This window comes from Rhinolophus sinicus, chromosome 15 (assembly GCF_057876585.1).
Source record: "Rhinolophus sinicus isolate RSI-liver-muscle chromosome 15, RSI-T2T, whole genome shotgun sequence".
Classification (NCBI taxonomy): domain Eukaryota; kingdom Metazoa; phylum Chordata; class Mammalia; order Chiroptera; family Rhinolophidae; genus Rhinolophus; species Rhinolophus sinicus.
Window position 1 is genome coordinate 84,451,046 of NC_142515.1, and position 14,082 is coordinate 84,465,127.

General features: G+C 43.4%; 1 protein-coding gene across 9 annotated transcripts in view; it reads right to left on the reverse strand.

Moving 5' to 3' along the window:
- The window catches only part of NWD1 (NACHT and WD repeat domain containing 1), a 61,695-nt gene that overhangs the window by 21,225 nt on the left and 26,388 nt on the right, over window positions 1–14,082 (reverse strand). For all 9 annotated transcript variants that reach the window (XR_002137792.3, XM_074337972.2, XM_019737029.3 and 6 more), the window contains 4 exons: window positions 13,294–13,411; window positions 12,179–12,337; window positions 7,410–7,607; window positions 5,645–5,767 (listed from right to left, as the gene is read on the reverse strand). Coding sequence is in view for 8 of the 9 variants with exons in the window: in XM_074337972.2 (XP_074194073.2) it covers window positions 5,645–5,767; window positions 7,410–7,607; window positions 12,179–12,337; window positions 13,294–13,411 (598 nt within the window). In the remaining variant the exon portion in view is untranslated. The remainder of the gene's footprint in view (window positions 1–5,644; window positions 5,768–7,409; window positions 7,608–12,178; window positions 12,338–13,293; window positions 13,412–14,082) is intronic.

Sequence of the window (14,082 nt, forward strand, 5' to 3'; positions counted from 1 at the left end):
GAGAGATTTTTTTTAAGCAAAACGTGAAATTTGGAACACATAAAAGGGGGAAATGTACCAAGGGGATTACATAAAAATGGAAAACTTCAGGAGGGTAAAATGTAACTGAAAAGCACATGACAGATTGGGAGAAAATATCTGCAGTATATAACAGACACATGGAGACTCTCCTTAATAAATAAAAAGTTCTTACAAATAAGCAAGGAAAATGTAAGTAACTTACAAATTGGACAAAGACTATAAACAGGAAATGCACAAAACTGGTACAGTAGACAATAAGCATTAGAAAGTGAGGCTCAACCTCACCAGTCATCTCAAAAATGCGAAGTGAAATACCAATACCATTGTTCCTCATCATATTGGCAAAAATTGTATAGATTGATTGCTGGAGTGCTGGCAAAGATGTAAGAAATCAGTTACTCTCCTACTTGGCTGACAGGAGCTTAAGTTGATATAAATTTGTAAGAAGGTAATTTCGTACCGTTTATTAAAAGTTAAAATGTACTATCTCTTGGTTTTAATAACACACTACAATTATGTAAGACGTTGCCACTCAGGAAAGGTGAATAAGGGTGCATGGGAACTCTCTATAGTATCTTAGCAACTTTTTGTTAGTCTATATAATTATTTCAAAATAAAAAGCTAAGAAAAAGAATAAAGGAGAAGCATGCATTTGATTCCGAAATCCCACTTCTAGGAATGTTTTATCACAGAAATAATAGCATAGGTGTGTGAAGAGTCACAAGAACTTTAATTGCAGTATTATTAATATAAAAAGAAAATCACAAGCAACCTGCTATCTATGAAAAGGGGGTTGGTTAAATAATACATCACATCCATATAAAAAATATTATGCAGACATTAAAAATAAGATGGATGTATATATTCAATGACCTAACCATGATAATCATTATTAATTATCATAACAGCTACTACTTACTGAGTACTTTCTATGTACCAAGAATAGTTGTAAGTGGTTTACATGCACTAAACTCCTTTAATTCTCATAATGACTGTCAGATATGATTATTATCCCATTATACAGATGTGGAAACTGAGGCTCAGCAGAATACAGTAACTTATCCAAAGCCACATGGTTAATAAGTAATGGAGCCAGGATTTGAGCCCAGAGCCCACGTTCTCAACCACTACAAAATATTGTTACAATATATTGTGACAAAAGCAAGTTGCAGCCCAGTATACAAAATAGCATGATCTGATTTTTCACAAAATCTCAAAGTACTTGAGCCTGTACAGGGCTATATTGGCATCAGACTAGAGAAAATTTGCTATTGGCATCTAACAAATTGTGAACATTGATCACATCCATGGGGAGATTGAAAGGGGGGAGAACAAAGGAAGTGAGTTTTACTTCTATGTAATTCAAATGCCAACAGGATAGTGGATGGTTTTTGTTTGTTGCAATTTAGACATTTTCAAGCAAAAGTTATACAAATAGTAATGCTTTACAGTATATCCCCATACAGAGAACATTATATTACTGTTAAAATGAATTAAGAGATATACATACAATATAGAATGAGGTAAAGTATGTGATGGTAACTGAAAAAAAGAACAGGTTGCAAAAGCTTATCTGACTATATAACCATATATATATATATATATATATATATATATATATATATATATATACACACATATATATGTATATCTATCTATCTATCTATCTATCTATCTATCTATCTATCTATATACATATATATGTATATATGCAGTTACGTACCACACCATGACATTTTGGTCAATGACAGACTGCATATATCATGGTGAGTATTTATTACCTTGTGTTAATATAAGTGATTTAACTGCAAGTTTCTATAATGTAATGTTTAATAATGGCTGCATTTGACAACCGCCGCATAGGATTATAATGGTGCTGAAAAATTCCTATTGCCTAGTGACATTGTAGCCATTTTAACGCAATGCATTGCTCATGTGGGTGTGATGATGCTGGTGTAAACAAACCTACTGGGCTGCCAGTTGTATAAAAATATAGCGCTGTGTTATAATTGCCTACCGTATTCACTACAGTAACCTGCTATACAGGCTGGTAGCCTAGGAACAATAGGCTATTCCACATGCCCTAGGTTTGTAGTGGGCTAGACCACCTAGGTTTGGGTTGGAGCACTCTATGATGTTTGCACAAGGATGAAATGGCCTTGATTGCATTTCTCACAACAGATCCCTGTTGTTAAGCAGCTGAAGGCTGTATGAAACCAAACACCCCCTGGGGGAAGAAGGGATTAGAACAACAGCATGCTGGGAAATGTTTAACAACTAGTTCTGCAAGGGGATGGGAAAAACCCTGAGCTGTGGTGTTTGCCCATTTCCATGGTGTAAATACTCCCACTGTGGCTGATTTCAAGCCACTAACAGGATGCCATTGAACGTGGAGTTGGGAAGAAATCCCAGTAGCATCTCATTCCCACCTCGCGGATACAGTAGCCAAGAACAGAGGCAATAGTGGAGCGCAGTAAAACAAGTAGAAAGTAATGAGTTTTGAGTATTTATTACCGTGTGTTAATATAATGGATTTAGCTGTAAGTTTCTATAATGTAGTATTTAATAATGGCTGTATTTGACAACCGCCTCACAACCTTCCTGAAATCCTCACAATCGGCTCTCACAAGCCATCATGAACCACCTCCAGCACGCTACCATGTGACAGGAGACTTTCACTTGCCAGACGTCTCTAATGCTTTCAGTTTTCCATAAATTCATTACTGAGTTTTTCTGATAACAAATAATATGAATTTGATGACTTAAAAAAATAAATCGAAGTCACCATTGGTAAACAGTCTTGAACTGATGGTTCACATACACACAAATACAAATATCGAATAGACCTATAGGAAAAGAGCCATCCTAGTGGTAACAAGAGGAACGGAATCTTATTTGACAGACACTGTCGGTACCCACCCCACTCCCACCCCTCAGGAAAAAAGGGGTAAAATGAAAATATCCAATGCTGGGAGCTTTGGGGTTGGGGGGTGTATTACTGTGCTGGAAACAGCCTATTTGGAAAGCAGTAAGATGACACCTGTCAACACCCAAAGAAATGTTCATACGTTCCAAGTCAAGAGTCCCACTCACTGGAAATATTCGCCAGAATGAAAAAAATATTGATAAGAGATGCATCCCAGCATTATCCATAATAGCAGACAATTAGAAATAGCCTAAATATAAAACTTTAAAAACAAGTTAAAAAAAACTCTGGAACATGATGTGTTGAGAAAAATGAAATATTTTTGCTGCATTTAAACATTATAAATATGAAGATTCGATGGATCATAGCAGCATTACTCATAACAGCCCCAAATTGGAAACACTGTACATTTCCTTCCACCAATGAATGGATAAACAAGCTGGTCCTTCCACACAATGGACTATGACTCAGCAATGCAATGGAACAAACTATCGATACACACAGCAATACAGATGTATCCTTAGACTCATCACACTGAGTGAAAGAAGCCAGATGCAAAAGATCAGAGTGTACAATTCCATTGATAAAAAATGTCCAGAAAGCAAATCTATAGGCTCAGAAAGTTACATCAGTGGTTGCCTGGGTCTGGGGGTGGGAGAGGAGTTGGATTGTGAGGGGCAGGAGGGATGATGGAAAGTTCTAGGATTGTGGGGATGGTTGCACAACTCAGTCAATTTACTCAAAATCATTGAATTGTACATTTAAAACAGGTGAAATGTAGGGTATGTAAATTCCTCCTCAATAAAGTTGTTTTTAAAAGAGTCAATAGAAACAAAAGAATGTTTGTGACAAAATGTTGAGAAAAATATATAAACAGTGTACATACTTAGATTGCAACAATATAATATTTTAAACATCTTTGTTGAGAGACAATTTACAGACATAAAATTCACCCGTTTGATGTACAATGGTACAATTGACTGGTTTTTGTATATTCACAGCGTTGTGTAACCATCACCACAGGCTAAGTTTAGATTATTTTCATAACCTCAGAGCCATCATTCTCTCTCCTTCTCTCCTTATCATTTTAGCTATTAAAGTGTCTAATTCAGTGAGTCTAGTACATTCACAATGTTGTGCGACCATCACCTCTATCTGATTCCAGAACGTTTCCATCACTCCAAAAAGATGCCCTGTCCCCATTAGCAGTCACTCCCCATCTCCCCTCCCCCAGCCCCTGACAACCACTAATCTGCTTTCTGTCTCTGTGGATTTGCTTGTTCCGGACATTTCATACAGATGGAATCATACACCATGTGGGCTTTTGTATCTGGCTTCTTTCATTTGATAAAATGTCCAAGCTCCAGCCTCATGGCCTTTGCTGTTCTGTAAATGCACCAGCCTCTGCCCCCTCCGAGGGCCTTTGCACTAGTTGTTTCCCATGCCTGGATGCTCTTCCCACCCCCTGCCCTGTGCCCACCTCTTCCTTCACATGCTTTGCATCTTGGCTGAAATGTCCCCGCTCAGAGGAAGGCCTTCTCTGAGGCCCTAAGTGGTCACTTTAGTGATTGTAGCTCACCACACCCTGTTGTCTTCATTACACTTACCACAGTTTGCATCTGCTCATCTTCCCAAATACACGAGTGGAGTCTCACTCGGGCCAGGATTAGGGTGAGGCACCTCTCTTTAGGTGCAAAATGTAAGGAGGCACCAAATCACCGAGTTTCTCTTTTGACTCTGGTTCCAATATGGCTTGGCCCAGCACTATTGCTGATCCTATCTTTATTTAAGACAGGTTGATATTTATTCATTGTGGATATTTCTGCATTAATTTCAATTTTTTAAAACATCGTATTGAATTATTATTTATTTTGATGACTGAGGGTTGTTGTTTTTTAACTTTGGGGGGGGGAGTCCCCTTAAACTTTGCACCCACGGCACGTACTTCACTACCCTCACCCGAGTCTTGACCCTGGTCTGTCTCTTTTGCTTCTAGAACAATCCTGGTATACAGTAGTCACTCGATAATTGATCAAATGAATGAACCACAGCAGTGATGGGACTATGCAGATGAAAAGTTTACTGTGCTAGATAAATTGTGTAAATGACCACTATTCTTTACCCAACCTGCTCTATAGCTTTTGCAGTATGATTCTGCTTCTCCCATCAAGAGATGCAGTCTATTTCCCTGCTAACTGATTCTGGACTGTTCTTGTGACTTCCTTTTGCCAACAGAATGTGACCAAGTGCCAGTTTCAAGGACAGTTCCAGGCCTTAAGAGACCTCAGGCACTTCTGCTCACCCTCTAGAGACCCTGCCTCTGCCTGAGCTAGCCTGCTGGAGGATGAGAGACCACATGGAGCAGAGTTGAGTTGTCTCAGTTGAGAGCATCCTGCACCAGCCAGCTCCAAGACACCCCACTAACTGACCACAGATGCATTAGCAAGCCCAGCTGAGACCAGAAGAGCTGCTCAGTTCAGTCCAGCCTGAATTGCCAACCCACAGAAAGTGAGCCATTACTTGAAGCTACTATAGTTTGGGATGTCCTGTTATGTGACAATAGCTAACTGAAGCAGGAACAAAGCTAGGGTTTCAATATAGAGAAGTGAATTGGTGGTAAAGGAGCTCTGGAGACTGACTGATTGACATGGGACACTAGAAATGAGGTGATCATGAACCCCACCTCCCGAGCCTCACCTGTGTGTCCAGTTAGGATGTGAATCACCTGCTGCTGTGCCATGTCCCACACAGCCACGGTGCCGTCCTGCGTGCCAACCACCAGCAGCTTCTCTTCCAGGCTCCACGCCATGGCAGTGATGCCTGCAGCCCCCCCCCCAAGACAACAGCGATAACATCATGGGCTTGCTTATGCATCTGTGGTCAGTTAGTGGGGTGTCTTGGAGCTGGCTGTGTCTGAGTGCTCAGCCATGAGGTCCTCTAATGGGCCCCCACTTCACAGACAGGGAAATTGAGGCATAGACAGATTCATTCCCTTGTCCAGAGCCACAGATCTAGGAAGTGGCAGAGCCAGGACTTCAAAGCCAGTGCTGCCAAATGCCAGATTCAGATCTTGGGTGTAATATTTATGTTGTTCTTAGGGACAAAACTATGGCTTGGTCATAAGTGTCTCTCTAGTTCAGGGGACAATGGGCTGTTATGAGAGAGAAATGAACTCCTATTTTATGTAAGCCACTGCTATTTTGGCCTCTGTTACAGCATGTGAACCTGTGTCCTAACAGATATACACTCTTTCCCATTAAATCAGATTCAGTCTCAGAATTCTTCTCAACACAGCATTCTAGTGCCTGTCCCTAAATCAATTCTTCTATGCATTGTACTTAGTGTCTCTTAGAGTTTCTAATTTGGAAGAACTGTCTCTTGGGAGTAGCTTTCCCTGCAAGGCAATGTGGCAAAGAAATGTCCTGAGTTGCCATAACTGACGTTTGAACCACAAGCTAATTATACTCAATGGCCTCCCAATCAACGCGGGAAATTGTGGTTGAGGAGAAAAAGGGATGGACGAATGAAGGTGAATTGTTGGCTAAGAGGATACACAGATGGCTGGTTGGATGAGTGGGTGAGTAAATGGATAGGTACTGGATGGGTAGATGGATGCATCAATTGATAGGTGGGCGAGTTGGTGAATGGCTGAATGTATAGATGGGTGGGGGGTAAGTGAGTAGATGAGGGTGGAAGAATAAATGATGTGGACAGGGGGGTGGGAGGAAGAATAATTAATGGAAGTGTGGATGACTGATGAGTGGATGGGTGGAAGGAAGGAAAGAAGGTAGAAAGGGAGGGTGGATGGATGGATGGATGGATGGATGGATGCATGAATGACTGATGGAAGGATGGATGGGTAGAAGGAAAGACAGACAGATGTATGAGTAGAAGGAAGGGAGGGAGGAGGAAGGAAGGGTAGATGGACGGATGAATGGATGGATGGATAGAGGGATAGATGATGGAAAGATGGATCGACAGAAGGACAGACAGAGGACAAAAGGATGGATTGATGAAAGATGGATGACAAATTAATAGAGAGAACTAAATCCTGTTGTCCCTGTGACATTCTGGTGTCCCGTGGGAATCTACAAGTTCCATGAGCCTCTCGGTGGCCAATCAAACACCAGTCCTTAGCTTCCAGACTTACCAACAGCAGCCTGCAAATTGCAGAAACTCTCTATAAGGTGGGCACTGAACTCTAAGAAACAAGACCCCAGAGGCAGTTGGCATCCCCTCACTCTGGGCTCATTAGCAGTATTCACACTAATAATCTACAGTCCCTGGGTGGCAGGGAGAGCCGAGTCAGCACGAGACAGCAGGGGCAGCCCTGCCTGATGGCACCCATGGGGCCTCCTGGCCAGCAGAGGGGAGCCCCAGAGAGTAGTCTAAAACACCTGTCATCCACTCCCCCAGGCAAGAGAGAGCCTAGCAGAATTTTTGCTACGCTGGGGAGACCCACCTTTGTGATAGCCAGTGAGGGTCGCCCGGAGGGGTCCTCCTGGGGGCTGGAGGAATCCTCCAAGGGGCACCAGCACAGGATGTGGGCACACCCGAAACCAGCTCTGGGCCTGTTGACATAGCTGTCCCACAAGTGCAGGATGGGAGGTGGTGAAGAACTGGAGTCTGGCCAGGAGTTCTGTATACAGGATGCTTCTCTCTGCAACAAAGCGCATTCAGGTTAAGGGGAGGGGCACTGCTTTGTCGGGGTGATACCCGTCATGCTCTTCTGCCTCTTTTTCTGTTCTGCAGACACACTTTCCCCTACTTCAAGCACTCGGTAGTTTCCAGGCTTTGGGCCTTTTCCCATGCTATTCTCTGCCTGGGAAGCTTCCTCCCCTTCCCCTTCCCCTTTCTCACGCCAATCATCTCCTTATCCTCATCTCAGCTCAGAGGTCACTTCTGTGAAAAGCATTCTCCAGCCCAACCCTCCAATCCTCACAGCCCCCGAGCTCAGGTCTTCTGGCAGTTGCAGTCTGACATTTCTTTGGATGTTTATTCAATGGCCCAGCCACGCTCACTTCCGTAGACCTGGAGTTTCCTGAGAACAGAGATGATGTCTGTCTTACTCACTGTTGTGTTTTTAGTACCTAGAACCTCATAGATACCCAACAAGTATCTGTTAGGGAAGGAAGGACTGATCATTTCACAGTTACAGAATGTATTAGTTTCCTGTGGCTGCTGTAACAAACGACCACAAACCGGGTGGCTTAAAACAACAGAACTTGATTCTCTCCCAGTTTGGGAGATAAGAAGTGTGAAATCAAGGTATCAGCAGGGCTATGCTCCCTCCAAAGGCTCTATAGGAGGATCCTTCCCTATCTCTTCCAGCTTCTGGGGGCTCCAGGCATCCTTGGCTTGTGGCTGTATCACCCCAATTTCTGCCTCCATCTTCACATGGCCTTCTCATCTGTGTTTTCTCCTTCTCTGTTTCAAATTTCTCTCTACTTCCCTCTTATAAGGATATTTGTGATTGCACTGAGAATCCACCTAGATAACCTGGGATAAACTCTCCATTTCAAGATCCTTAAACTTCATCAAATCTTCAAATCTTTTGCCACATAGGATGATAGCCACAGGTTCCAGGGATTAGGAAGGGAATTTTTTTTTTTTTTTTTGGAGGCAGTGTTTTCTACCTACCACATGGAGGTATCATGATCATCCAAGTTTATAAAGGGGAAAATTGAGGCACAGAGAGGTTAAGCAACTTGCATGAGGTCACACAGCCAGTAAGAGGCAGGAATCTGACCCAAAAAATTTGATTCCAAATATGAGTAAAGACCAGGAACACTGAAGGCAGACAGTTCATTTTGTCCCCGTTGTTGGCACATCCTAACTGTGGGGCCTGGGGCAATGGCAGCAATGCCTTGTGCCTTGGTTTGCTAGTGGGTAAAATGGGTCAGAGCCAGCATATGGGCAAGTGCCTCACTTGTCACGGGTGCAAACTTTAAGGTGGCACCTACAAGATCAACCATCAAGAAAAATACTATTGTAATGCAATATTTTGAAAATCATAATGAATGTTGACGAAAACCCATGCGGAACAAAATGTGAGTTTTCTAAATAAAAACAGGGTCAGAAATGGCACAACACCAAGCTATCCTGAAGCCTGAGGCAACAGAAGTCAGGAATATCCACCCATTTTTAAGAGCGGACTGAAAGTGCTGGAATGTGCTCAGAGCGCAAGGTTGCCCAGCTGCGCCTTCTGGTGGTGACATTCGTTCCCACATCTGCTTGTGCTAGATGAGCCACTGCTTGCCAGTCAAGAATGCTGCAAAGAACATGCTGTGATTTGGGCTTTTAATTCTTCTCTTAAACAGGGCTGTTGTACCCAAGGCTGTTTTTCTGGGAAATAACTCCCTGCAAATTTCACAAACCCTGACGAGCACGAATGTGATTGAGAAAGACGCAACCGATGATGGATACCACCATCTTGCATTTGAATGGGACTCTAGATGCGCTTTAGTTCAATCCCACAATTTGCAGGTGACAGAAGCTGAGGCTCACTGCAGAAATGGTTTGCCCAAGGCCATTCACATCAACAAGTTGATGTTGCCATGTGACAGAAACAGGACCCCGATGGCACCGTGGAGGCAGGCTCTGCATAAACTGACTCAAATACCCTTCCGGGAAGCTCTAGGTGGGAGGATCCATAAGCAACCCATTTTGCATATGGGAAAACTGAGGACTGCAAGGTGGGGGTGGCGTTGGAAGGGTAAGAGACTTGCAAGGTCACAATACCAGTGGCAGAGCCCAGACTGGAATCAAAACAGTGTGGCTCAAAATCTATGCTCTTGGCCAGGACTAGACTATACGTAGGGGTGCAAACTTGGTAGGGGGCAAGTGGACGATGCCCTTATGTTCACAGAGCTCAGGCTGGTGGGGCAGACACATGATGCAAAAGAAAACCAGCAGAAATAATAAATAAGAACTAAGATGGATGGAAACAGTGTGCAGTGATGGAAAATGCAAAGGCTGGGGGGTTCGGGGGGTGTCCAGCTTCAGTGGTGGCAGGACAGACTTCTTGGAGGAGCAGCATTTGGCTGGTTTCCAAGGAAGCCATGGAAGGGATACAGGAATTCAGCATCTTTATAAAAATCTCAAATCAAAACCAGATGGAAATTGTATAGTGAAAGCCATCCTGTCCATGTCACACTTAATAGAATGCTTATTTGTTTTAAATCAGAAAATAAGTGTTGGTAAGGATGTGGAGAAAGTTGGACCCTTGGGCACAGTTGGTGGGAATGCAAACTGGTGCAGCTGCTATGGAAAACAGTATGGTAACTTCCTCAAAAAGTTAAATATAAAATTACTATATGACTCAGAAATCCCATTTCTGGATATACACCCAAAAGAATTGAAATCAGAGTTTCAAAAAAATATTTATACACCCATGTTCACAGCAGCATTACTCACAACAACCACAAGGTAGAAACAACCCAACCCAAGGGTCCATCGATGGGTGAATGGATAAAACAAATGTGGTCGTTCCGTACAGTGGAATATTATTCAGCCATTAAAAGGAAGGAAACTCTGACACCTGCTACAACATGGATGAACCTCAAGGACATTATGCTGAGTGAAATAAGCCAGTCACAAAAGGACAGATACTGTATGATCCCACTTACGTGAGGTCCCTAGAGGAGTCAGATTCATGGTGGGTACCAGTGGCTGGGGGAGGGGGAGGGGGAGTTCATGTTTAATGGGGACAGAGTTTCAGTTGGGGAAGATGAGAAAGCTCTGGAGATGGAGGGTGTGACGGTTGTACAACAACGTGAATGTACTTAATGCCACTGAACCGTGTGCTTAAAAATGGTTAAGTTGACAAAATAATTGCTCATAAATGTCACCTATTACTAATTTTTAAAACAGTATCAATCATGGTTTAAAAATTTATCAGGTTTAAAAATTATCAGTTCGCTCTCCTTTCCCCTTAATAACACCAGTTTGCCACTTTCCTAGAATGAAAAAAAACCAAAACTCTAGTTAACCATATTTATAACCAATAACATACTTTGGAGACTACATATATACATATATATTTATACACATATATGTATATATGTGTATATATATATATATATAAATATAATTTTAGCACAGATATATGTATAACTAAATAAGTTGTTTTGAGTTGTTGAGTTTTTTTGTTTCTTCTTTAAGGAGGGCACCCATGCAGGGATCGAACCAGCAACCTTGGTGTTATTAGCACCACGCTCTAACCAACTGAGCGAACCGGCCACCCCAAATTGTTGAGTTTTAAATGTTTTAAAAGTATAATATGTATGGTCTTGTTGGACTTAATTTTTCATTCCACATTGCTAAGATTCATTCATGTTGTTATATATAGCTCCATTTTAGTCATTTTTTAATGTTATTACATTATTACATATGAAATAATGACCATCTATAGAATTATTCTTCCTTCTATAATATTGCAATATGAATAAAATAGACCATATCTGTATCATTTTAATACTGGCCACTCTTAGAAATTTAATTATGCATTCTGTTCATTATTGAAGATTGCTTTTCATAAAAGAATGGTTAAGATGGTAAATTTTATGTCACATGTATTTTACCACAATTAAAACAAACAAACAAACAAACAAACAAAATACCACCCTGGACAGAGTTTCAACTAAATACTCAGAGATTCCTCAATCTCTAGGACAGCCCAGTGACTTGAGATCTCAATGCCTTGAGAGCTAAATGCCTTGAGAGTTAAAAATGGTTATTACAGATCAATGTTTGCAATTGATGGGATGACAGGAAACACTGACTTTGTACCCCAATTAAGCAAAACGTTATTCCCCTGAACAAGAATTCCCCTCGCCTTTCTCATTAGTAGACCTGTGTTACCAAGAACTCATGCTCAGTTATTGTCATTATATTTTGAATCTCATCAATAAAAAAATCTGTGGAAATGTGTTTTCTCTCTTGTGATATTAAAATCATTTCCTTGATTTTGCCTGAAATATTCTCCTATCTGGCCCTTTCTATAAACAGGTGCTGGGCTGGGGTGAGGGGTAGAGCACTACCTTGGTAGTGTTCACTCCAAAGCAATCCCAGGTTCAATTCAAAGTTCTACAGGATGGACTGGGAGAAACCCTACAGATGTAGACAGGAAAGGTGTGTGGTTAATGAAAATCCAGCTGGCGTCTCAGTGAGGAGAGCAGACTTCTAGTGGTCAGTGCAGAGAGGACCCACGGCCAGGCCAGCCAGACTCACCCATGCCTCGGAGCTCCACGGCCAGGCGGCACAGCTGGAGAGCTTCTCGAATCAGGCCCACATCAGGACAGTCCAGGTGGGGGGTGCACAGGTCAAAGTCATCCAACAGGCTCTCGATGCCCCCGGACATGCCCCGGCAGGAAATCCAGTTCAAGCTGCCTGTGGGGAGAGGGGGTGCTGTGGGGAGCATACACCTCCCTCCAGTTCATCCTGGGAGGTGGGCTCTCACCTCCAATTCTCCCAGGGGTTCTCACTGTCAGCACTGCTGACATGGGGGCCCAGTCATTCCCTGCGATGGGCCATCCTATGCATTGCAGGGTGTGACGCAGCATCTCTGGTCTCTACCCACCAGACGCCAGAAGCAGCACCCCCAAGTCATGATAATCAAAAACAGAAACATTGCCAAGTGTCCCCTGGGGGCAGAATCACCCTTGGTTAAGAATCACAGGGATGAATAATAGATGGTTGGATAGACAGACAGACAGACAGACAGACAGACAGATAGATAGATAGATAGATAGATAGATAGACAAAGAGATGAATAGACAGGAAGGTGGGTGAATAGATAGACACATGACGGATGCATAGACACAAAGATGATAGTTATAGATCATAGATAGAAATGATAGACAGATAGATAGATATAGATACATAAATAAGATGGATAGATGGATGGATAGATAGATAGATGATGCATAGATGGACGCAAAGATGATAGCGATAGATGGTAGAGAGCGAGATAGAAATGATGAATAGATAGACAGACATAGATGGTGGATAAATAGAGACAGAGATGATGGAGAACATACTGAGAGACAGGCAGGGTCTGTCTTGTTCTAAGGCTGACTTTCCCACCCTCTGTACTATCAGCTAGCACTTTATGCTAGGAGCACTCCCTCCCCGAGTCATGACAACCAAACTATCTCCATACATCTCCAGACAAGTGTCTCTGGGATGCGGTGGGGTGTACAGAACTGCCCCAGATGAAACCCAGCGTCCTAAGAAGAGCTGAGGATTTTGACTTTCGCGCTTTGCTCTCCCAGGCTTGGAAAGAGGGAGACTGTGAGGTTCAGGACCTGCTCCTTCCGCTCCCAGATGGGAAGGAGGGGGCTTACCCAGCACCTCCTGCTTCAGCTCCTGGATGCGGCCTGAGTGGAGCAGGTGATGGGGCAATTCCTTCAACTTCCGTAGGTTTGCAACTGTGTCTGAGAACCACAGGGGCTGGGGGGCCACCTGCAGAGGAGGAGGGGCTGGCAGCCAGGCCTCTATGACATGAACTCATTCATTCACTCCACAAACACGGGCCAGGCCAGGCACCATATGATGCTGGGGGGGGACCGGGACACAATTTCAGGCAGAGACACCCCCTACACCCCACTCACTGGGCTGGGGGAGGGGGAGGGATGTGGGGCTCAGGGAATCCAAGGGGCATTGGAGCTGGGCCATGGAGGATAAATAAGAGTCTGTCTGGTGAAAAGTGTTGGAAAACAATGTGATTCCTGGGCAAGGGAACAGCATACGCAAAGGCCCGGAGGTGGGAGAGAGCCAGATAAGAGTTTTGGGAAAGCTGAATTACAAAGTAGAGTGGGCAATCATGGTGGGGAGTGAGACTAGGGACCTTGTAAGCAGCCGACCATGACTATCAGGCTGAGATTTTAGACAGGAGATGGGGGGGGGGGGACTGGGGAGCCATGGGAGGTGTTAGAGGAGAGGCGTGATCAGATTGCATCGTCAGAAGCATTCCTTGAGAGGATGGACTGGAGAAGGTCCTGAGTCTGGGAGGCCAGGTAAAGGGACAGACCACACCCCAGAGGGAAAGGATGAGGCTGAGCCTGTGGGGGTTCTTGGCACCCCCAAGGGAGAGGATTTGTGGGTCATCGGAAAGGAGAAAGGGCAGCACCGAG